The following is a 26,452-nucleotide window of genomic DNA, read 5'->3' as shown; positions in this document are numbered from 1 at the left end:
GAATTCCGTAGGATAGCTTTCTAGTTTTTTCAAAGTGGAAAAAATTATTTAAAAAAATGGAGATTAGTTTAGAATTAGTTTCCATTTGTTGTTCATGGTTTGTTGACTTTTTGGGGTGTAACTTTTATTTGGCTTTACAATTATCAACTTTTTTTATACCTTTCCATATGGTTTTTATATTATTGATATTGTGGCTAAAAAAAACTGTGTAATATTTCTTAAACTTTAGAAGATTGCTTATCTTACTACGATATCGTTTGAACTTTATAAAAAACATATTTTTCATTTTTACAGTTTTTTGAATTGATATATTTTTATGAAGTTTTTAAAGTTTTTATTGCACCTCCTAACACTAGATTCAGGTGAAGTTTGCTTTTTGGAATGTGACGTAACTGTAAACTAATTCGAATTTAATCTAAAAAAATAAAAAAAACTAAAAAGATATGAAAGTTTATTTGTAAAAATACATCAAATTTTATTTATATGTAATATGTTTATTTTTTTATATGTAATTTTTATTACATATATATATTTAATATTTAAAATTTACGTAAAATGTAAATAAAATGCAAAATTTATGTTACATATATACGCGATGTTTATTTATATGTAATATGTATATGTATATATGTATATGTAAAATGATTTTAAAAATTTTTATCCGCAAAGAGGAGCTCATTGATAAAAATCCAGAAGAGTCGAATCATTTTCAATAGTTAAAGCTAAACCAGATCCTGACTGATTTTTGTTCGTAAATAAATTTTTGTAATCTTCAACGCCTTTTTCTGAATTTCTCTTCTCACAGTTAGCATTTTTGTAAATGTAAAATTCTAGACATTTTTTTTAGTTTCTATATGCGTTCTTTACTTTTTATTAACATCGAGACTAGTTTGTTTTTCTGTATAAGTCAAAAATCAAACTTTTTTAACTTTAAATCTTTGATTACGAGAATCTGCGTCAACATTTAGTTTAACAACCTTAAAAAAAAAATTTTTTTATTTCTTTTTTTTTTTTAGTTTTACTTCTCTTGGATAAGTTGGGATAAGCAAGTGTAACTGATCAATTGAGAATAGAAATGATAAAAGCCTGTTCCAAGGATTTTCGAAACATCGAGAGTTAAACGATTTCTCTTTCAATTGAACACAAAAATAACCCCCCTGTCCACAAAAAAAACCCACCTTTTTGTTTTTTTTAAAAGATAGCAATTGGACAACTTTACTTACTTATCATAGGTTTGGCCAAGACCTTTAGCAAGCAGAGACTTTGTACGCAATACAAAAAAGAAAAGTTAATTTGAATAAACTTGATGAAGTCAAAACGAACTGTTAAACATGTATTATCAGTTTTTGATAAAAAAAAGAAACATTTTTGTTATAAAAATTGTATCAAATAACCAACTCCTATCTCAGATTACTTTCAGCAACAGCTAAACCGAGTTGCTGTTTTTTCGAACTTTATTATCCCTTATTAACTAAAAAAATTTACAAAAAAATAAAAAAAATTGTTGACACTTGGTAAGTTTAATTTTTAACTTAAGAATATTTTTTTATTACAAACTGCAAATTTAAAACTTGGAAATACAAGTTGGTAAAAGATGAAAAAGAAATAAGAATTGAAAAGATCTGAAACATTTTTATTTGTAGAAACAAAAAACAATCTCACATAAGCTTTTTGAAACACAGCGACGAAATGAAGAAAATATTCTTAGTATTCCTAAATATCTCAATACAAGCGTGGTTAAGCCATTTATTTTCATTTGAATTCATTGGGTCATTTGGAGTGTATAGAAAAAATAATATACTGATTTTTGATCCATTTTTAAGATCTCGAATATTTTAGGGAAAATCGGGTGTTTTTTTAAATACGATTGGTTAAAAGCGTGGAGGTTAAAAATGGCGCTATATTTTTACTTTGGCACTCATCTTTTTGTTAACGCTGCAGCTAAAGATATTTGAATAACCCTAAATTTATCCTTGTTTAAGCAACTACATAAAAAAACTGCTTGTGTTCTGCAATAAAATTTGAAATAGAGTAACAAACGTTTACTAAGAAAGTGGCAAATGAAAAAATCCGGTAGAATTGAGCAAGTCTAATGTAAGAGCAAGTCTAATGTTATCATTGAGGAAAAAGAAAGAAAAGACAATTTGGCGCTACTCGACTTTCGCACCACACACACACACAGACACACACACACACACACACACACACACACACACACACACACACACACTATTTTATGATTGATTCTGATAGAGAATTTTATGCTGATTAAGAATCGTATAAAAACATAGGTCTCAAAATCAACGGAAAGTGCTCTAATCTGAAGTTGAAAGTACAAAAATATACGACAAATCCCTAATATTCGCCATCTTGAATAAACTAACTTAAGGATTTTTTTTGTTTTCTAAAGCAAAACATTGCTAACCTGGTTTTTACTATAAAAAAGTGTTTTTTGACGCGAATGCTCTTTCGAGTGTAAACAGACAGACAGGCGAGCTATAAAAACATGTTACTCTTGTGAAACATATAATTCCTTCTTGTGAATTTTAATTTTATAACAGAATTTTAAATTATTTTTTCAGCAAAAATTGTTACCTAATATATAAAGCCCAAAGTTTGTGTGTACTTTATACAAATCTAGTTTTGATCCAAATCACAGCAAATTTGTACAGACCCCTTATTTTACCAGGAAAAAATCATAGGCTGCTTTTCGTCCCAGAACTTTGACCCTAGGGGTACTTTATTTACTAGGATTCCCCTAATTTACTACACTGGCTACCCCTAGGAGGCAAAATCTCACAAAGTATCTGTAGCAAAAGTTGTAATTGTGACTTTATAATATCTTTTTAAGTATATTTTGGAGATTTTCTTTTTTATCCCGGGGAGCGCCGGATACTAACCAGCTAATTATTGTTTAAAAAGGTAATTGAAAAGAACTTTCATCAAATAGTAAAAATGGGATTCCTAAATATTCTTTGCAAAAATGTTTTTAACTAATTTGTGTGGCTATGAAAATAGCCGTTTTTGAAATACAAGATCCTCGGCATTAACTACAAATGTATGTTACGTTCGATGCACACAAAAAGCTATAAGTGGTAGCAGTCAAACAGGATATGCTGTAACAACCTGATCCCAAAAGTGAAAAAACCGATGTTCGGGAAACCTCTGCATCCACATAAATTCGGATAAATAATCAGCTACCATTTTGCGGTTAGTTGGCCCCATCATTGATTTAAACTTCACGTCTGTCTGCGGATCTACAAAATTAAGGGTATGGTTAACGGTCCCATGTAAATATGCAGGAGCTTGCATATCATTATGTGCTCTCCACATGTCACTCCAGACAATAGAACCAGGAAGTATCCATTGATGTATGATTGGAATCAATGTTGCAGCATCGCGATTTTGGACAGGAACTAAAAAGCCTTTCTTTGTTGCAGGTTCATACCCACCAAATATCCACTGCTGCGGGATTATTCTACCAACTTGATATTTTCTTCGACAGAAAACAGATTCATCTACAATACACCCTGGACCGCTAATTGGATCAGGGTTATTGAGGAAATATGAGACACAAATATCTCTGCAAAATTGATTCCAATCAACAATGGTGTCATCGCTTCCAATACTTAGTTCTTGCCTTATATCGCTAATTGATAATCCCCGACTCTTATCCCCACTTCTACTCCAAACGTATGTTAAGCCTAATACTTGCCACAAGTGTAGATGGGATTTCTCAAAGAAGCTGCCTTTTCTATACTGAAGGTTCTTTTTGCAGCGCTTGACTGGACATCTCCAAATAATTTGATCGATTTAACTATTATGTACTTGCTGTGTGCAGGGCACGTCACACACTACAATTCATACTTTCAGCAAGTAAACCATAAGTTCTGCACCAACGAATTGTAGCTTCTAAATTGTATTTGAATTTTGCTCCTATTTCTGTTAAGGAAAGAGAGTCAAAATCGTTTATTGTTGGTCTTCGAAGGGCCATGATATTTATGTAAACGAATTTACAAGAAATCTATATATGAAACATTCTTTTTTATACGACAGGCACGATGAAAACAAATTTTTACGGGGGGTTTAACTAAAAGTATGAAAAAAAAAAGTCAACAATTTTAAATATAAATATTTTTAACATAAACAATTTAATACTATCAAACTTATTTTAGTATATAATAAATAAAAGAATATACAACTTCTTTGATAAAAATTTCAAAAGATATTTTAGACAACAAAGTAATAATCCCAGTTAAAGTAAATTTGCGTGATAATTTAAACATGAATGAATTCTTAAAACGTTCCATAATTAGAAATCTTTGTTATAAAATATAAAAACCAGGTTACTGGTATTTTAAAATGATAACTTTAAAAACAAAAAAAGTCACTTTTTATGATGGCGAATATTAGGGGTTTGTCGTATATTTTTGTACTTTCAACTTCAGATTAGAGCACTTTCCGTCGATTTTGAGACCTATGTTTTTAAACGATTCTTAATCAGCATAAAATTCTCTATCAGAATCAATCATAAACAGAGGGGTGGTGCGAAAGTTGAGTAGCGCCAGACAATTTTAATTCTTTTTAATTCTCAAAGAGCTCTTAAATAAACTTTTATGATCTAAATATTTGTCTTCATTATTTAAACGATAACCAGAAAATTTACATAATAAAAAGGGGACACCCGGGTTTGAACCGGGGACCTCTCGATCTGCAGTCGAATGCTCTACCACTGAGCTATATCCCCATATATGATATGAGAAATTGATTTTATTTAACTTACTATTTTTAAACAATACTAAATTGTTTTTTATGAATTGATGATTAATCTTATCAACAATAAAATTTATCAATCATGCAAAAGGATGTCCGGAAGGTATTAAATTTGCATGGAAAAATTTTTGATTTTCCTAAAAACAAGAAAAATTTAAAACTAAGGATTTTAAAGCCTTCACTGATCAGCTTTCCAGTTTTTTAAACTTTTTGCTCCAAATGTGCTTTTCTGTTTTTTTTCTGAGATAAATGACTTCTGAGATAAATGGCTTCTGAGATAAATGGCTTCTGTGATTCTCTCAGTGCAAAAAGTCTAATCCATTTAACCCGTTTTCTAACTGTATCTAGGAATGCATAAAGCATAAATTTATAAACTATTTCTTTGCACGAGCGAAAGATTCTTTTTCAATTTTTTTGATTTCTTTGGATTTTAAAAAGTGTACTGTAAATATGTAAATTTGTCATTATTATTATTATTATTATTATTATTATTATTACTATTATTATTATTATTATTACTATTATTATTTTTATTATTATTATTATTATTATTATTATTATTATTATTATTATTATTATTATTATTATTATTATTATTATTATTATTATTATTATTATTATTATTATTATTATTATTATTATTATTATTATTATTATTATTATTATTATTATTATTATTATTATTATTGTTGTTGTTGTTATTAATATTACTTTATTATTATTATTTTTATTATCACCATCATTTTATATATATATATATATATATATATATATATATATAATACTACCATGTTTTCGTTGAAAATAATAACAATTGTATAGATTGAATGAAAACATAATTAAAATTTTTAAAATTTCTTCGAGTTTCCACTGAATTAACACATTTAATAATCTGACGATTTGATTCTTAAATTTATAATGAAAAGTTTGTTTAAATAAATAAACGGTGGATCAGCTATTTTTAAGTCAGTTGCGTCATTCTTGAATAAGATATTTGCTTAACAAGCATTGCTGTAATCCATAACTGTAAAATTTTCCACGTCTTCGAAAACGAGTCATATCATAAATTTTAAATTATTCCACGTCTTCAAAAACAACGTTGCAAATAATCTGCTGTTAAACTGCAGATAGTATAAAAGACGGTTCAGCAATGGAGGATAATAAAGTTAGTTGTAGTAAATTGGAAAGTGTACAAAAAAAAAGATGGGTTTGTGGCTATCAAAGTTAGCTTCGGCTTTAAATGAATTTGGAAGTAGGCGAGCTCGTATCTTGCTACTAGGCTTAGATGCAGCTGGAAAAACGACAATACTTTATAAACTGAAGCTGAACGAAAATGTCTCGACTATTCCCACGATTGGTTTTAATGTAGAGGAGGTGACCCCGGTAAAGAACGTTACCTTTACAATGTGGGATGTCGGAGGTCAGGAAAAAATCCGACCTTTGTGGAGACACTATTACCAAGTATGGAGGCAATTTATTGTAAAACAGTTTATGCTTTTTTTTGCTAAAAACAAAAAATGCGTCTTTCTTATAGATTTTAAGACAGTAAATGTTTGTAGTTTTTTTTTATTCCAAAACTAAGCACAGCAAAAAGTGCTTATAATAAATTTGAGTTCTTTGTTTTATTCTAAAAGGGTTCAGAAGGGTTAGTGTTTGTTGTCGATGCAAGTGACGTTTCGCGAGTAGGAGAAGCACGCGATGAATTGCTTTCTGTGCTGAAAGATGAAGGAATGGAAAAAGGAGTTCCCACAGTGGTAAGTTTATATATGTAGACGTACATGTATAGATACGTTATTTTTTATTTTACCTACATTAAAAGTAAGTTAGAGCTGTATGCTAATTAACTTTCTATCACGTGTCAGATTCTTGCAAACAAGCAAGATCTTCCGAATGCATTGAAGTCCTGGGAACTAGTTGAAAAGATGCGATTAAGAGAGTTACACGGAAATCCTTGGCACGTTCAGGAAATGTGTGCTTTAACAGGAGATGGATTGTACGAAGGCATCCAGAAACTTTCTGAAATGGTTAAAACCTATCAGAAAGAAACCAAAACAAGGTGGTAATCAGCGGAGGAGGGAGGAAAAAAGTAGAAAAAAACGATGAAAAAAAATGCGTCATGATACATTTGAACTTTTATATCAAATTTTTTAAAAACATATTTTTTAAACTTGTACATTTTTTTTTTTTTTTTTTGCTGTAAATTATTTATACAAGAGAAAAACTTTTTTCTTTTATGGTTTTAGTATTTTACTCATTTTCATCTTTCCTTGTATTTGCCACCATCGCGCCTAAGTGACTAGAGACAACATTTTTTGTAAAACTGACGGAAGAACCACCACAGTCTAAACTTGGATCAAAGTTACCAAAAACAAAACATGGAAGACTTTTGGAATTAAAGTTTGACACATCGAAATAAGGTTTATGTGGGTCCAATAATTTAAATTAAAAATATTATTTGAACTACCTAATTTTTGGTAATATCACCATGAAAGTGATATTATAAATATTTCATGCTCCCTAGATGAATTGAAATAATTAACGGTTGTGCAGAATTTTCACGAGTTCTTCTTTTGATTACCAGTTTAGAAGGAGCTGTAATGATCTGATGATTGTTATTGCTCCTTCTAAACTGTTAATCAAAAGGTTTGATTACCAGTTAAGACACTTTTAAAGTCCAGGCGGCTTGTATTTTTTTGTGTGAAAGTCTCTGATTTGCTTAATGTTTTTGTTTATGGTCTCCAAAAATCAAGAATGAGCTAGTTCACGGACATCAAGTTGTGAGAGCAAAGAACTTCAGCTTGAATTATTGTATTAGCATTTTGTGGGGAGCCGTATATATGTGATAAAAATAAATTTGATTATTACCCCCTCCCCTTCTTTACACAATTAATGTCATTAATACCTGAAATCTATGAGGATTGGTGATGTCTCTTTGGTGCAATATACATTAACTTTAAACCGTAGAGCTATTTTTAAAGGTTAATGTTCCTGGATGACCTTTGGGTCCCGAGTTTTTCCTTTTTTTTTTCATCAAGAATATTTTCTTACAAATCTTATCCTCACATTTATATGTTAAAGCGTTGCTTCATCTTAAAACTGTTTTATATAACTAAACTTTTACAAAAGTTACCTTCTTACTGAAAAATCCAAAAGTAAATACGTGTTATTTATGATGCTAAACTTGTTTTGAACTTCTGGGAAGATTGCATGTTGCTGTAGCACATCAGTTCAAACAGTTCAATTCGCTGTATGTGGATATAGAGCTCGAAGCGTACACTGAATAAGTAAAATCATCTTAATATTTGCACCATCAAAAACAATACGAAGAAAGCGCTGCAACGCTCTTAATTGCATTATTTCATCATTTTTATTTATTTGTAAAATAGCACTTTTAACATTCCATGAGTATGTGTAAAAAATTCCATGAGAATGTGTAAAAAATCTTTTTAGTAATTATGCATTTGTAAAATTATTTTGAGTTTGTAGGTGTTACAACTTATCAAATTATGCGTAAATCCAGAGGGGTAATAGTTGTACCGTTCTTGTGACTTTCATCATCAAGTGTCAGAGTTTCTATTCTGTGTACTTTTCGCTTCTTTAAGTTGAATTCATTTTTTTATTCTTTGAAACAGAAATAAATATTTTATAGAAAAAGAACTCAATTTGTTTCGACTGTTGCGTCGGAGTTTGTAAATTTCGATTTTATTTGCCGAATCTGTGCTTCCTGTAACTATAGTTTTAATGTGTCTTTTTGTATTTTCTATTCCGTACGTTTTGTTTATTTGGTTAGAATATTTAAAAAAAACATTCTACATTAAAATTTGCAACAATTTTAACTTTAAGTATAGTTAAGTCTTAGCTGGAATTTATGTAAACACATTTGTATACTACAATCAAGTTTAATAAAGAATATCTATTTTTATTCCAAAGGGGAGGGTAATTGTTGTGCCGCCCCTCTAACTGGATTTGTTACTGAGTAGGGAGTTCTACCTAATGTGCTTTCCATCACTGATAATCTTCCGGATTGCATGACTTTAAAATGAGCAGAAATCTTAAAAATTCAGTTTCCCAAAGGTTTCTTCTTTTTAACAAACTTCATTAAAATTAACGTTCATCTGTGGTGAATTTGTGTGAGTTTTCAAAGTTCGTAATTGTTTTAATTATTACTAATTATACTTTCTTCAACTTTCTCAGGTAGTGAAGCATCATCTAAAAAATGAGTAATGAAATCAGTATCAAATCACCTGTTAAGGTTGTTGATGAAAAAAACCTTATCGACCAATAGAATTGTGGAATGTTTAGGACATTTTCTACCACCTTCGTCTTTTGACACAATCTGGACTTTTTGAGTCCTCTCTAAAAATTACTAATTTGTATTTTATTTAACATACCATCGCACCGTCAAAGATACATGTTTCACCAAAAATCTTTTTTTTGACTCTCTTTTCTAATTCATAAAAAGTGAAAAATATGAAGGACTTAAGTTTATTTTTATTTTGTATATTTTTTTAAATTGATAATCTTATTTTAAAAATTTTCCAACACCATTTAAATACTTTTCATGGCAACTCTCCTTTCCAATCGAGATACTTTCTACATAAGCCATTCTAAAAATGTGTAACAAAAATACCTTTTAAATAATAAAATGACAAAAAGTTAAAAACATGCAAGTTTTCTTTTTCAACATCAATGGTCTGTTATTTAATTTTAGTCTTTCTTGTAGAAAAAAAAAAAAAAAAAAAAAAGCCTTTCCCACCCACGTGTTTTAGTCCGCCGACACACTACACATAAGTTCTTTGTAGAAAAAATTTTCTTGGAAAAGTTCTATAAAATGAGTTCGTAATACAAGTTTCGCATGGGGGCGGGGGGGGGGGTTCGCTACAGTTATCATATAGTTTGACAATTTGATTTGTAGTGAGTGTCTTTAGACCAAAGATTTTGTTCGACAAACCAAATATTTAGTATAAGCAGCATTTCATGAAGCCAACGTTTTTTGTTTTGCCAAAGCAGCAAGTTGTAATACGACTGAAGTACCCACAAAAACAATTGCTCCTTAGAAACAACATCATCAGCAATAATAGAAGACCAACTAGCAATAGAGTACAGCTGGATATGAACACGAGGCGATTTCAAAAAAAGTATCTGTTTTAAAGAAATTTTTCTCATGAGTTTTTGTGCAATCCATATTGAACATTTTACAAAATATTAATTTAAAACAAATGTGAATTTTGTCTCTTCTTTGTCTCTGGGTATGAATACACTGAAATTCTGGAAAGTTAAAAAAAACTAAACAATTATAAAATTTAAATCAAAAACAAGTGAATAAATATGAAATAATAAATAACACGCGGAGAAGAAAAATGTTCTTGCTGATATGCCATTGTTTATATATATTTTTAATAATTAATGCTTTTAGTTTATAAAAAGATTTAAAAACTCGTGTTTTGCATTTTTTCCCCCTTCTTCTAACGATATAATCCGCGAGAAAAGACAGCTGTTTTGCTTTCATTCTGTTCTTATCAGCACTTTCAACTTTTTTTTTTTAATTTAAAGAACTTTGAAGAAGAAATTTTAAACAAGAGAATGTCAGAATCAGCCAGGTTTGTTGTCCACAAAACTGATTTGCAAGAAAAAGTATATTCTCCTAACGACAATGAAAAAGATGATGATGGTGATAAATCTCTTGAAGATGTTGATCTTGTTGAAGAAGTTAAGGGTAAGACTACAATAACTATTTCTTCTTTTCTTTTTTAATTTTAATTTTAAATTTCTTTTTTTTTTTCTTCTATACTTCTATTTTCTTTTTTAATTTTTCTTAATTTCCTTTTTTTTTTCTTTACTTCGTTGCATATCAGCTTTATTTAATAGTTAGTTTTTAGAAAAATATTTATGTATGATTTAAGCATTATACAAGAAATACAACTTACAAACAAATCAAGGGTTGTTTAAAATAATGGTTTTTATTAAGTCCCCTTTATAAAAAATACCTTCTTTAAAATATAACAAAATAAATGTGTATAATTATATATAATAATGTACATACATACATTCATACATTCATACATACATACATACATACATACATACATACATACATACATACATACATACATACATACATACATACATACATACATACATACATACATACATACATACATACATACATACATACATACATACATACATACATACATACATACATACAAAACTAAACCTCTGCTACACAATTTCAAAATATAGTTTTATTAACAAAAATAGTTTAATTTTTTTTCACTTGTAAAATGTTTCATTTATTTTCATTTACTGGAATTTCTTAAATTTACCAGTGCCAAATGTTTTTTAAGTTTAGCATTTTTTAAAAAACAATTCAAAAAATGCGAGCTAACTTTAAGCGTTATATTCTCAAGAGGATTTTAAATTTACTTTTCCCCGGTGTTTTTAACAAAGCAGATTTATAAAAATATCTTTAACTTACCAATCTCCTTTTTTAATGTAAAAAAAGCCAAAACTAATTGTAAAGGGTGATTTGGTGCACGCGGTCAACCGTTATCTTGTCTGACGAACGTAGTCAACTACTGTCTTGTTTGATGAACGTAGTGAACAATTATCTTGTTTTATTTTTTCGTTGGAAAGGCGGTCTCTTGAAACACAACTAGGAGTTTTAGTTATCTCTATTTTCTAATAATTTATAAATTAAATACAACAATTTTATCCTCAGATCTCTATTCATTAAAAACCCATTTTAATCGTAAAGAAAAGTTGTTTTGTACATAAGAATTTTGCTAAACGCGTAGTTATCGGGCGAATGAGCTAAACAATCTACTCCTTTTATTAAAGCAGTCGAGGCAAGTTTTCTTTTGATGTAATTGTTAAGTGTTTTCATAGAAAAAGTGGCAGATTTTTACTTCGTCAAAATTTACGTAAAATATTTGTAAAACAAATTCCGTTTAAAATTTATGTAAGCATTGAGAGATAATATATTATATCAATTCTCTGATTATGTTAATAACACAAGCCCAAAGCAATTCTTATGTGTGTTCATTTATATATATTGAAAAAAAAATGTTACCGACTACAAGAAAATGCACCATAATGTTGTAACACGTTTTAAATTGGTATTTACATAAAGATTCCTTATTTTACCTTTTAGAATGTTTAATAGACATTTAAAAAAAGATGCGAAACGCTTTTCTTTTAACTAATAAAAAAATCTCCACGGTGATTTTTACAACAAACGTGCCAATACAGTGGAAAACGAATCCCGGGACCTTACAAAGAATAAAGCAGAATTGACATTTAGATTACAACAATTGTAACTTTTGACTGAAAAAACACTAGTTACATCATCCCATAGTCAAAAATAGGACTTCACAGTCTTATTTTTTCAACAAGGTTTTTTTTATCTTACTGTGCCAATATAAATGGACTAATGGCAATGCTTTGTCATAAACACCATCCGAAAAAATTACATTAGCAGAAGATATAAAAAGTTAGTATCAAAGCCGTAATCCTTCAAAATTGAAATATCTACAAAAAAAAAAAAAAAGAAAATTAAATCCATGGACTTTACGTGGAGCATATGTGGGGATTTAAAAGTTGTTGTACAATTCAAAGGCATGCAGCTTGGGTGTAAAATGTACTGATGCTTTCTTTGCAACTGAAATTGTTACTTCACTTGTTATGTTTATGTTCCTGGATCCAAAAAAACATTTTCATCACCGATTAAGTAATTCAAAACCTACCTTTTAATACCTTTATTACCAAATGGTGTAACTTTTGTTGGCTTATCAAATTAAAAAACTTTAAGTTTACAAGAGAAAAAGATTGGATAGAAGAAATAAATTTTAAGAAAACATGATAGTTACAAGAGGATTGTTAAACAAATGTTATTACCATATTGATTGGTACCTCTTGGTTGTGAAATCAGCATAAAGTATGTTAAAAGAGAGAAGCTATTGAGTTGAAAGAAGGTAAAAAGAAAAGTGTTTTGTTGACCAGATCATTTTTCTAACTTCTTTTTCAGATTCAAATGTTCTCCAAAATATTACTGCTTCACATAGTCATGAAATATTGGCATTATATGAGGTAAATGCTTTTTCTTTTATATTTTATTTATACTTCTAGCTTTTTATCATTCTTTTATAATCTTTTTTTTCTTTTAAAATTTTTTTTACAAAATGCCTTGATGATATAAAATGTTATCAACATGTTCCATCATTTTTTAGAAAACTTTAACGTTTAACAAAATTCTTTTTTTAAAAAAAAAATTTCATATTTTCTTTTCATTTTCAAATCCTAACCAACATTGATCTGTTGTCAAACCAGTATTTAAAAATGTCTATAGAAATAGTGCTTTAGAACTTAATTTTAAACTTTTAAGACTTTTCATGTTTTTTACTTTCATATATGAAAGCACAAATGTTTTGAAATAATCCATCAGACAGAAATGCAAAATACATCATTTAACTTTCTAATCCAATTCAAAATGCATAAAGATAAATTCAAGACTTGCTAATTTTCAATTTAATTCAAAATATATATCTTACTTTCGTATACTTTGTATGCTGGTAATATTCTTAAATAAAAACACTTCAGTTTAGCTCAAAGATAATCCCTTAGTCCTTTAGTTTTTTTAATTTCTTATTTTTAATTTTTTATTTGCAAAGAGGGTTTACTCATTAAATTCTTTTTAATCTTTTTTTTGTTTGTGTTATTTTATTTTTAAATTTTTTTTTGTATTTTATTTTTTCTTTCTGAATTTCTAAATAGAAATGTATATCTTTGAAGATAAAATTTATTACAGGAAGATCTCTGTCAAAAAGGCAAGTTTCAAAAAATTTTGCATAATGTTGGAAGTTATAGTGCTGCTTTTCCTGGTACCAGCTCAACAAAAACATCTCATGATGCTAAGGTATTATAAAGGATGATGATGATGATGATGATGATGATGATGATGATGATGATGATGATGATGATGATGATGATGATGATGATGATGATGATGATGATGATGATGATGATGATGATGATGATGATGATGATGATGATGATGATGATGATGATGATGATGATGATGATGATGATGATGATGATGATGATGATGATATAAATATTTTATTGCATCATTTAGGTGGCATCATTAGGAACATTAGCAGGTGTCTACCTTCCTTGTCTACAAAATATATTTGGTGTTATTTTTTTCATTCGTTTGTCTTGGGTTGTAGGAACGGCTGGTGTATTACAGAGTTTTACCATAGTCTTTATATGTTGCTGTTGTGTAAGTTTAACTCAAAACAACTTTAATGAAAATGATATTTCTGAACTTTTTCTTCCACTTTTTATTTTTTGTTACTTTTTATTTTAATTTTCAAGTAACCAAGATTAGTTAAATAAATATTTATATAGACTATGCTTACATCAATTTCAATGAGTGCAATTGCAACCAATGGTGTTGTACCAGGTTGGTAAAGATATTAGTTTGTACACAAGATATTTGTTTGTATTTTTTTGTTTTTTTCATTGAATTTAATTTTTAAGACAAATAGTGTGAGTAGTTTTAACTTTATTGAATGTTTTAACCTCCAGCTGGTGGATCTTATTTCATGATATCAAGAAGTTTAGGACCAGAGTTTGGTGGTGCAGTGGGAATATTGTTTTATTTGGGCACATCGTTTTCCTCTGCTATGTATATTTTGGGTGCTGTTGAAATTTTATTGGTAATTTTTTATGTTTTTTTCATTTATTCTTAGTTACTGAATACATGCAAAAGAAAATATTGAAACAATTATTTTATGATTGTTTTATGAAAATCAATACTTGAATTGACTGTTTCAGGCACAGTACAGCTCTTTAAATTTGATGATATGAAGCATCACTGCCATCATAAAATGTTGTTGTCTTTTATTAGGTTTTACTTTATAAACATTTGCTTTTTATGATATTTTAGTTTTCCCTTCCTGCCATTACCTTAGTAGAAGTACTGTAATACTCAGTATATAAAATATATAGCATATACAATATATAGTATAGTACTTGTACTAGTAATAGTCTTAGTAATAAGACATATTTCTTTTATATTTAGACATATATTGCTCCCCAGATTTCTTTATTTGGTGACTCTCATTCTACTAGTGGAGCTCAATCAACTGCAATGTTAAATAATATGCGTGTATATGGGACTGCACTTGTTATTCTTCTTGGTGGCCTTGTTTTCATTGGTGTGAAATATGTTAATAAATGTGCGTCACTGTTCCTAGCATGTGTTCTTTTATCAATTTTAGCAATATTCATTGGGTTTTTTACTATCCATGTGAGGAATTCACCTCGGTATAAAATTTTTTCAATTTTTACAAAAATTAAAAAAGTTAAATTTTAGTTAATATGCACAACATTCTTTTATTTCTCTAACTAGCTTAAAGATTTAGTGCAAGACACTTAAGATGAAATTAGTTTGTTTATGAAATTAAAATGTGATAATTAGATAGGCAGGATAAATTTTGTTTTGTGGATTGATTAGAGTAGTTTTACTTGCTTAAATTAGGTAGAGGCTGTATATGCATATACATACATACATGCATGCATACATACATACATACATACATACATACATACATACATACATACATACATACATACATACATACATACATACATACATACATACATACATACATACATACATATAGATAGATAGATAGATATAGATAGATATAGATATAAATTTATGTTATAAAGTTGTTTATTTTTATTGGTTGTTGCTACCTGTTTTACAGCGTTTGTTACCTTGGAGACCATCTGCTATCAAAAACATCTTACAAGGTTTGCTCAAAAAATGATTCCATTCTTCTAGGCATATACAAGAAAAGCATTCCAAGTTATCTGTTCTATAATCTTTCAAATACTCAAGAGATAAAAGCTATGCCGGGAATTGGCAATGTTTTTTATGGTAAAATTTTCTTCTAATCTAATTTTTTGATTAATTTTAGTGAACGAGTTGTTTGTTAGAAAAAAATTTTGTTTATAAAAAAAATCTTGTTTCTCTTTTTTTATTTTCATTTTTTCTTTGTGATTTTTACAGAGCAGCTTTGGAGTTACTACCGTAAAGCTGGTCAGGTAAAGCCAGGAAAGACTGGATTCCCAGGCGAAGTTGTTGCTGATATCACAACATCATTTACTGTGCTACTAGCTATATTTTTCCCATCTGTAACTGGTACTTTATTACAAAATTTTCAAATTTTTTTCTTTTTTAAATAAAGGATAATTTTCTTTTTTTTTTTTTATTAGTTTACATTTTTTCTCTTAAAACTAATGTATATATATTTTAATTAAATATACTTTTTTGTTTTTAACAAAAATATTTTGACTAATTTTGTGTTGCTGATTGAAATTTCTTGTTTTGTTTATTTAATTTTCCTTGACTTATTTAGTTTTCTGTTTTTGTTATAGTTTCTGCTTATGCTTCTTTTTGTTCTTTAGGAATCATGGCTGGATCAAATCGTTCTGGGAATTTGAAAAATGCACAAGCTTCTATACCTAAAGGAACTATAGCTGCAGTTTTAACTACTTCAAGCATATGTATCTTTTAATTTCATTCATTGTTTTTTAATTTAATCTTCTGTTAATCATTTACTGTAGAAATTTATTAAACAGTAATAAAAGTGTTTTAAAATTAAAGATTACATTGTCAAATGATCTACCTAAATATTTTTTGGCAGTTTTAACAGAGTCTTGTAATTTAGGTAAAAAAAGATAACAATAAAAGTCTTTAAATAGAACTTAAATAAATTAATATTAATCATTTAAACATTAGCTAAGGAGCTCTTCAGATGTTTAAATGTAGCATCATTAAAATAGTTTGATCCTTGGTAAAATCTGTGCCCTTTTGAATGTCAGCTGATTGACCTATTCTTCAGGAATTGAATTGTTGAACAAATATACAACAAGTATATTCTCTGTAGATAAAACAAACAGTTCTTGACAATTTTCTTAAAGATTTGTCTAGTGTTCTTCTTCTTGCAGCAACTATTAAAGGGGATGTTTTAAGAGACAAGTAAGTTTTTGTTTTTAAAAGGTTGTGTGCACAGTTTGTTTTTTTTCTGTTGATAATTTAGAATAATATTATATATATATAAAATTTATATATATATGTAAAATTTATATATATATATAAAATTTATATATATATATAAAATTTATATATATACATAAAATTTATATATATATATATAAAATTTATATATATGTATAAAATTTTTGAAATAAATCTTTGTTTTGTGTTAATAGAGCTATTTTAAATATTTATTTTTATTTAGATTTGGGGAAAGTATTGGAGGTTCTTTTGTTGTATCAGCTTTAGGGTGGCCTAATAAATGGGTGATACTCATTGGATCCCTACTATCAACAGTAGGTGCTGGTCTGCAGAGTTTAACCGGGTAATTTTTTATTAAAATAAGCCCGTCTTAAAATTTAGCAGTAGTTCAAAAAAAAAAAGTTATTTTCTGTCTAAATCAGTTTTGTAGTTTCTGGTATAGCACATTTTGTTATCCATTTTTTAAATTTCACCAAACAAATATTACCTGATATAGTTACTAATTGAAGTTTATTACAAAATTGTTTAAAAATTGAATGAGAAAGAAGAATTATTATAATAAAAAATTAAACGAGAAAAGAAGAATTATTATAATAAAAAATAAAAGAATTATTAAAATATTTCTTTTAATTTTTTTGTTTGTTTGTTTGTTTTTTTTCTCATTTCAGACAATTTTTTTTCTTATTTTTAAAGAAATCTAACTGAACAACATATTTGTTTTAGTGCTCCAAGATTATTGCAAGCCATAGCTAATGATGACATCATTGTTTTCCTGCGTTTTTTCTCTGTTGTTTCAAAAGATGGAGAACCAAAGCGAGCATTGTTTTTAACACTGTTAATTTGTGAGATTGGTGTGCTCATTGCTAGCTTTGATGCTGTTGCCCCGATTATAACAATGTAATGTTGTTGCTTTTTTTTAATTAATTTTTCTGTTTAAATTTTAAATTATTTAATCTTATTTTGTAAGATTAAGTGTTTCAAATTTTTCTTATTTGAAAAATTGTCTGTTGAATCGTGAGATTTTTCTTTGTCAAGACTTGAATTTTGATTGGACTTTTTTTGATCTGGTTTTTATTAGTGTAACTTTAGTTTCTTTACGAGTGACTATACGAGTGAACTTCAATTAAACATCTTTTTATTATTTAATAGTGCAATATAATTTATATGGTTGTGATTCGAGAATTTGGTTTTTTAAAATTTTTTAAAATATTTTGTTTGTAAAAAAGTTTATAGTTTGAGATAAAATCTCTTTCAGGTTTTTCTTGATGTGCTATGGTTTTATCAATTTTGCTTGCACACTTCAATCAATCTTGCGACTTCCCAATTGGCGTCCTCGCTACCGCTATTACCACTGGTATGTTTATAACTTAAACAATCGTATAAAAAACTGTAATCTTCTTGTTCACTTTTTATCTGTTCAAATTTTTTAAAGATTTGAAAAATTTGTTTTTTTTTTAGGAGTTTATCTTTAGCTGGTGTTCTGCTGTGTTTATTTCTAATGTTTGTTTCAAGTTGGTATTATGCTCTTGTTGCAGCCATAATTGCTGCTTTGCTCTACAAATACATAGAATATCGGGGGTAAATTTTTAGTTAAATTACTTTTATTAATTACTTTTATTAAATTAAATAAAATAATTTTTTAATTGCCTTTAAATTACTATTTGACCACTTCACCAAAATCTCTGCAATTACTTTTTTTTTTCTATCATAAAGCAAAAAAAAATGCTGGAACTCATTAGGTTTAAGACACAGTTAACTACTCAGAAATAACTTTTTTTAGTGACAATTCATCTTTGTCTTCGTCATCTTCTTCTGTTGGATGATTTAGCTCAGGCATTTTATTTGAAAAATTAAACATGCTTGATTTTTGAATTTTCCCAAATGATCAGTCCATGAGGGGAGTGAGTTAAATGCAATTTCATTTGTACTTGAATTCAGTTTTATGAAAGAGTTTTATAGAATATTTTTATTTATAATACTTTTCTTTATAACCTTTTATGCTATAAATATATGCAAATATAAAACAAACCAAATTGTTTTGTTTTTATAGCAGGTCTGCACTTTATTGATTAGGAAGAAAAATATTAATCATAAATGCACATGCAAAGTTATTGAGGTTTTGTCTCTATTTCATTTCATCCATTTTGTTGTGTGCGTAAAGTGAGAAAATAGTAAACTTAAAATTACTGCTTTTTGGTATTGTAGGCTACCAGGGCTAGACCTTAAATTTCTGACCAATAGACTCTGTATTCATATTCTGCGCTGAATCTTTTTCAAATTTCTGTTGCTCAAAATTGAGCATTAAGTTCAGTGATTACAAGACACAAAATCTTTTTTATGCTGGTCATCATAAATGTTTAATTATTTAATGGCATGTTAAAGTTAGGCACATATATTTATACATGAAATAAAAGGCCATAATGTGTTATATTTTTTTAAGAAACACTAAATGTTAGTTGTGCTCATACAATGCTAAGAAATGACAAATTTTGTATACATTAGATAAGCATTTGGGAAAAAATAATTTAGTTGTTTGAACTTGATATCTAGCTAGTTAAAATAACTAAATTTTTTTCTCTAAATGTTTATTTTATATATACAAAATTTGTCATTTCTTAAATTAGGACTTTCTTAAAGCATAGGACTTTGTTAGGTTGTACTACGGTAATGTGTTATCTCTTTATAAGAAACCGTAAATGTCAATTGTGCTCATACAATGCTTTTTTAATTTCAGTAATTTTGGACTTTTATAGGAAATATAAAAAGTAAATGAGCAGTTATTTATAAACATTAAGGTTTATGGCTTTTTTCTTATGTAAGAAAATGAAAAAAAATGCTTTCTTTAAAAACCTATTGTTTATTTTAATAAAATTTTTATCATATAAAAGTTTTTAGTTGCAGGTAAATGTATGATAAAAATATTTAATTTTCCCCAGATATATTTATTGTGTATCTCTAAATTGTCACTTATATTTCTGTAGTGTTTGATGTTTTTGTAAAACAAAAGAACCCTTAAATTTTTTTCCTAAATTTATGAAGCTTAATTTTTTTCTTTTTCTTTTTCTTATTTGAAAAAAAAGGAACAAAAAATGTTATTCTTTTATTTGAATGAGAAAACAAAATCAAGAAATATTTTAAACTTTAAAAAGAAGACCTAATTCTCAAAATGTCTACTTTCTTTTTTTAGTTAATCTTTTTTCATTTGTCTATAAGTTTAATTCAAGGCATTTCAATTCAAATCAAATTAAGTTTGTTCAAAGCAAATTAAATTTCATAAATTTTAAAAGAAGATTATTCCTCATCTTTCAATATAATGCAAATGTTTTTTTAAAAAAGTCATATCATTAAACATCATTAATCAAAAACACACAAACCTGTTTTAACCTGTTTAAACTTGTTGTTTGTTTCTTTTAAAGTAAAAGTTTCTTGCAAAGTTTATGTTTAGTTTAATTTTTATTTTGTAATAAATTTTTCTCTTAAATAATTATGTAAACTATAGGGCAGTTAAAGAATGGGGGGATGGTTTCAGCGGGCTTGCACTTAGCGCAGCTCGGTTTAGTTTATTACGACTCGAAAGCTATTCACTGCACACAAAAAATTGGAGGTAAGACCTTTTTATTAAGCTTATAAGCTTTTCTTATCATTGACAAACCATCTAAGCAGTGTAAACAAACTAAATGTGAAATGTCTTTTTATCTTTTTGTCATGTAGTGGTCATATCATGTAGTGGTCATATAATGAATTTTTTAATTGTGTTTGTATTTGTTTTTCACAAATATTTTAGTTTTACTAATAAATTAAAATTAGTTTTAAAAATGAAACGAGACGTTAAAAAAAAAAATCCAAAAAATTATTGAAAAACCCTAATAAAATCTACAATTCGATAGCAACCTTTTAAAAACAAAAAGGTTTTCTCTTAAAACATCCCCTTTAATATCATCATCATCCTCATCATCATCATCATCATCATCATCATCATCATCATCATCATCATCATCATCATCATCATCATCATCATCATCATCATCATCATCATCATGCTGCAAGAAGAAGAAATACACTTCAGACTGTTCTTCAAGAAATTTGTCAAGAACTGTTTGATTTATTTACAGAGAATATACTTGTTAAATATTTATTTATTATATATTATATATCATATATATATTATAAATATTTATTATAAAAACTTGTCAAATATTTAACAATTTGAGTCCTGAAAGAGTTGCATATACATTGCTATACTTTTAGTCATGTTTTTCTTAAACTAAAGTAATCGTACACAAATATGTGGTAGAAAGGAGGGTTTCAAGATAAAAAAAACTGATTAGAAAACTATGAAATGGTGTAAAATGATGTGAACGTTTTAATTAAAACAGCTTGTTATTCTGAGTTACTTTGAAATAAATATTCTTTGGGAGTAAAATAACATTTTTTGAAATTTTTCATTTTCACACATTGATGCATTGAAATTATTTTTATAGTTTTAAATAAAAGTTGATGAATTCTTTTTCATAGGTTTCTTCTTCTATTTCCACATTTGTTTTGTTTACACGCTTTGTGTAAACAAGTTATGTCTTTATGTCTTTAGTTTTAATTGTTTTTGTAATAATGTAATTTTTTTTTTTTTTTAGTTTGTAGTTTCTTATTTTCCAATTTAGACCCCAAGTTCTTGTTTTGTGTCCACTTGAAGGAAAGCCAAATTGCTTGAATAATGAATGCAAAAAAGTTATTAGTTTTGCAAGTCAATTAAAAGCTGGTGAACAAAATTCTTGATTTTTGTTAACACTTTTCTGATTTTATTTATTTATTTATTTTTTCTTATTAAAAGATAATATAAAAATTATATTTTATCTCTTTATTAATTTTATAACAATCCAAATTTTAACTTTTTCTAGGAAAAGGTTTGACTATTGTTTCTACAGTAATTCAGCAAGAGTTCCTTGATAGTGCTTCGGAACGTGATGAGTTAGAAGAGGTATTTTTTTACATTAAAGTAAAGTTGTCTATAGTGGGATTTGTTTTTATTGAATAAACTTCTGATTAATATTATACGCAAATGTGTGTGGCAAATTTTTGAAAATATTCTAAGCTTTTATATTTATAGACTTATAGATAGCGTTAAAAATGATGGTTAAAAACAAATGTAAACTTTTATATTTAAAAATCTCCAAAAAAAAAATTTCTTTTTTTCTAAAGGAGTTTTAAGATATTCTGAATGCTTTTTTTGTTATGAAAATGATGACCCCGGGTTTATACTGTTATATTAATTTGTATTGCATAAGAGTTAAGTTATATTTCATAAGAACAATAAAATTATATTTATATATATATATATATATATATATATATATATATATATATAACGTAAAAAAAATTCAATGTAATATTGTAGTTGTTTGAGATTTAAGATGTTGACACTTTTTACTACTAGCTTAAAAATTTCACACAACAAAACATATAAATTTTTTGGTTGTAGTAGTTGTATTAAATTAAAACATTTTATCCATTTTATTTAAATGGACAATACTGTGCTCAGGGTTTTCAAGGGGTGGGGGGGGGGGTGGTGGTGTCAATTCAATTGCACTTTGTTAGCAGAACATCTTAAACACATTTTGATTGCAAAAAAATCTTGATTTTTTAAAGTATGTTTTCTATTTGTAGTGTTGTTGTAAGAATAGTTTTGTGATTGAAAAATAACATTGTTGTTGTTGACAGGATCTGAAAAATGTTATGAAAGAAGAAAGAATAAAAGGATTTAGCTCTGTTGTGTGCATGCCGAGTATGAAAGATGCTCTCTCACAAATGTCAGTATCTTGCTTATGTTACTAAAATTGTTTTTTCATGTTGATGCTTCTTCCCATATTGATAACTTTATCATCTTTTGTTGTGATGTTATTGAGAGGGCTTAAAGCTTGGTTAATAATATAAATAAATATAAAAATACAAAAAAATTTCCTAAAACTTTTTATTGCATTTCTGTTCAAGAAAACGTTTGTTTTTTATTTTTAATTTTAGACTTTTTCCTACATAAAGTTATTTTTTAAAAACTGCCATCACAAAAATCTCATGCCATATTGTCAATTACAATCCAACCTCTGGAATTGATTTTAGACAAGTTCTGTAAAGTTGTCTAAGATTGGTTGTAATTTTTTTTTTATGGGAGACATGTATAACAGCTGTATTGCTGTTATACATGTCTCCCATAAAAAAGTTCTCCTTCTATAAAAATATCTTCTACTATAAATAATTTTTATTACAAATAATTTCTACTATAATTAATTTTTAACTATAAGTAATTTTTTGCTATTAATATTTTCTACTTTAATATTTCCTATAAATATTTAATTTTCTATAAATAATTTCTACTGTAAAAATAATTTACTAAATAATGTTTGAGAATCATCAGGTGGTTGACTTGACAATTTAGTACTTATTCCTTTAGAGTTCAGACTGCTGGTCTTGGTGGGTTAACACCTAACACAGTTTTGCTATCGTGGCCAAATAACTGGAAAGAAAATCCTAATTGGAGCAGTTTTATCAGTAGGCATTTAATGAAGAGCTAATAAGCTTTTATTTCTTGATGTTATGTATTGATATTTTAAGTTGTTGTTGATTTTAATCACTAGAAAACCTTCAGTGTATTTAACTTTTAGTTTAGTTAAATACTGAACTTAATTTGTTATTGTTTCATTAGAATTAGAACTTTATAAGATATATTTAAAAACAGTTTAATTCTGAAAATACTGCAACTCATTGATAACTTTTCAGATACCATACGTGTAGTTTCACTAAAGAAAAAAGCTCTGCTGGTTGTCAAAAACCCATCAATATTTCCAGAGAGAAGCACACGTGAAAAAGGATTTATTGACATTTGGTGGATTGTGCATGACGGTGGCCTTATGCTGTTAATAACTTTTCTGCTTGTTCACCATAAAGTATGGAAAAAATGTCTGGTTAGGTTGTTTACTGTTGCACGTATCTTTTTCCATTATTCTATGAGAAGGTTGTGTAAGTGCAGCTTCTCTTTAACACACACACACGCACACAGGGTTTCTTTTTTTAAAAAAAGGGCTTTTTGCCAATTAACCAGTTGGTACCATTTTTATTTCTAGTTGCCTTGTTTACTTACATAGGTATTTTTTGATAGTATATTTGTCATATTTTTTCTTGTTTTTTTTTTTTTTTTTGCTTTATCTTTTTAATTTTTTACTTAACAAAAGAATAGAAATAGGAGACAACAGCCTTCAAATTAAGAAAGATTTGGTTGACCTTCTTTACAATTTGAGGCTAACAGCTGAAATTGAAGTTATTGAAATGGTGAGTCTTCCTCTTGTTTTTTTCAGTTTTAAATAAGGTTTTAAAATGATGTATTTTTTATAATGTTTTTTAAATATTTATGCTTTTAGGAAGATCGTGACATATCTGCTTACACCTATGAACGAACGTTAAAAGCAGAACAGCGAAGGGAATTGGTAAATAAGATGAATTTGTCGCGACGAGCAAACAAGTTGCAGGTAAAAATGGTGCATTTTTTTATGTCCAGATTTTAAATTTACTTTTGTTTTCTTCTGCACAAACATTTGGGTTATGACTTTTTTGTAACCTGAGGCTCCTGTTTCATAAATCGATGAACCTTTATTCATAAATAACAAGAAAGATATTAATTTGGTTTACTTTTTTGAAAAAGTTCATCCTTAAATAAAAAATTCCATTTCTATCAAGTGCCTTAAAGATCTCTCTGACCTTTGTATAAAGAAGCAGTTTAAGCTTAAATTAATTTGCAATCTTTAATGCTTGCTACTCGTTCTTGTATAATCAATCTTCCGCAATCTTCTACAATCTTTTATGTTATATTACTACTCGCTCTTGAAGAATGGTTAGTAATAGCTATATCATTAAAGATTGCACAATAGTTACCATAATTATAGCATAATATGTAATTATTATGTTTTTTTAAGATTTATACTGACATCCTAAAGATTTTGAAGGCACTTGGTATAAATCTAAATTTTGGTTTGGGGGTGACCTTTAAAAAACTGAATCAAATTAGTATCTTTTTTTTTAACAATATTTTGTCGGTTTGTGACACAGGAATATAGGGCTACACAGCCCTAATAGATTCACAAGTTAATGGTTACAAAGTTTGATTTGTTGTTGACAAATTAATATTTTTTGTTGACACAGGCGCAAATGATTCTTGATAATAGTCATATTTCCAAATCGCACGAAATCACAATTCTTGATGACAGGTGTGCAAAGGATGCGGAAATACTGAAATCTGAATTAGAACACTTATCCAACAATGCACCACAAAAACCGTAAGAATTCAAATTTGAAATTCTGTGTTTAGCAGCATTTTCAATTAACGCTGTTTGTTCAAATTAGCAATTAACCCCATAACAATCGATTTTTTTTTTTAAATTTCGGCCAAAAAAAATCTTTTTTTATGTACGTTTTATTTAGTAAAGTATATTTTTGCGTAAAATTTACCATAAAAACAAAGGAATAAATAATGAATTTGAAAAATAAAATTTTTATATATCATTTTTATTATACATCATATTTTAGATATAAAAAATTAGATATAAAAATATTTGATAGATAGGAAGAAAAAAATTTTATGCAATAAAAATAGATTTTAAAAAATATTGATAACAAAAAATAGTGTCTATATATAATCGTAAAATTTCCGCTTTTTTCTTTCGAGTTAATTTGATTTTGATTCGATTTTGATTATTATACAAAAAGCGTCGAGATCGAATTAACTCGAGTGTGTGCAGGTTAACCTCGCTCAAGTAATTCGAGTGAGCGCGTTGAGGGGTTAATAAATGATGATGTACTTTTTGTAAACTGCTTTAGAAACGAATCTAACGTTCGCCGTATGAACACTGCTATCAAATTAAACAAATTTGTCGTTGAAAAATCTCATAATGCACGCCTTGTTTTGATCAACCTCCCGCTACCTAGCCCTCTTACAAAAGAAGATATGTGTATCTTTTCTCATTTTCACTTCTCATCTTTCCATATTTAGTTTAAATTCATTTAGTTAATTAGAATTTCAACTTCTCGGTGACAATCGAAATATTAACAAAAATTTGGAGGCACTTATTAAGCATCTGCGTCTCGTTATTTTTTTATTCGAGACGAGACGATGATATCCGGGACATAATTTTTAAATTCCGAAAGAAAATTCATTGTCCCGGTTTATAACTTTATTCCGGGACAGTTTATTCGTCAATTTTTCCCGGGACATTTCTTGTCTCGTTATGCTTGTCCCGGTTCATTTCGAGAAAAAGATTCCGAGACGCAGACTCTTAGCACTTATATCAAAGTGTTTCCGGACAAATTCTAATTAACCTCCGTGTTTGAATTAATTTGGTAAAAAAATGATTGATTTTGTTCTAAGAAAAAAAAAAAAAAGAGAAACTTTGTTGGATTTTTACTTTTTTTTTAACTGATCAAAACAGATATGGAGTTCATAGAAGTGTTAACCGAAGGCGTCGATCGCGTGCTATTGGTGAGAGGAAGCGGCGATGAAGTGGTCACAATATATTCTTAAAAATATTGAAACTTTATTTATTACGATGT

General features: G+C 27.8%; 3 protein-coding genes and 1 non-coding gene across 6 annotated transcripts in view; 3 read left to right on the top strand and 1 right to left on the bottom strand.

The window, feature by feature from the left end:
* LOC149882531 (uncharacterized) overlaps positions 1-26,452 on the top strand; it is a 107,167-nt gene that overhangs the window by 23,016 nt on the left and 57,699 nt on the right. The gene's annotated exons all lie outside the window — the stretch shown is intronic.
* Trnac-gca (transfer RNA cysteine (anticodon GCA)) lies at positions 4,676-4,747 on the bottom strand. Its single transcript has one exon. It is a non-coding gene; the product is annotated as a tRNA-Cys (tRNA).
* LOC149882533 (uncharacterized) lies at positions 5,815-7,007 on the top strand. The gene is made up of 3 exons (XM_090099783.1): positions 5,815-6,234; positions 6,408-6,527; positions 6,636-7,007. The coding sequence occupies exons 1-3, from the start codon at positions 5,977-5,979 to the stop codon at positions 6,834-6,836; spliced, it is 579 nt and encodes a 192-aa protein (XP_089955909.1). The 5' UTR covers positions 5,815-5,976; the 3' UTR covers positions 6,837-7,007.
* Positions 10,228-26,443, top strand: LOC145198765 (solute carrier family 12 member 6-like). Of its 3 annotated transcripts, XR_016456223.1 has the most exons (27): positions 10,228-10,489; positions 12,800-12,861; positions 13,580-13,687; positions 13,907-14,053; positions 14,182-14,236; positions 14,362-14,492; positions 14,858-15,102; positions 15,549-15,721; positions 15,854-15,985; positions 16,252-16,350; positions 16,768-16,825; positions 17,088-17,207; positions 17,588-17,761; positions 18,120-18,218; positions 18,323-18,442; positions 18,645-18,765; positions 20,364-20,468; positions 21,523-21,620; positions 21,760-21,839; positions 22,580-22,668; positions 23,307-23,404; positions 23,633-23,839; positions 24,090-24,181; positions 24,271-24,378; positions 25,049-25,182; positions 25,724-25,854; positions 26,332-26,443. XR_016456223.1 is itself a non-coding variant. In XM_090099781.1 (26 exons), exons 1-26 carry the CDS (start codon positions 10,357-10,359, stop codon positions 26,421-26,423), a joined length of 3,090 nt encoding a protein of 1,029 aa, XP_089955907.1. In that variant the 5' UTR covers positions 10,228-10,356; the 3' UTR covers positions 26,424-26,443. The 3 variants fall into 3 exon arrangements, 2 of the variants coding, with proteins under 2 accessions (XP_089955907.1, XP_089955908.1); XM_090099781.1 differs by lacking the exon at positions 18,645-18,765; XM_090099782.1 differs by lacking the exons at positions 10,228-10,489; positions 18,645-18,765 and adding an exon at positions 11,982-12,709.

This window comes from Hydra viridissima, unplaced genomic scaffold (assembly GCF_058129835.1).
Source record: "Hydra viridissima isolate aposymbiotic clone 2 unplaced genomic scaffold, HvirCarnegie_v1 scaffold_10, whole genome shotgun sequence".
NCBI classification, from domain to species: domain Eukaryota; kingdom Metazoa; phylum Cnidaria; class Hydrozoa; order Anthoathecata; family Hydridae; genus Hydra; species Hydra viridissima.
The sequence above is the reverse complement of the archived record's forward strand: the minus strand, read 5'-3'. Positions and strand labels throughout refer to the sequence as shown.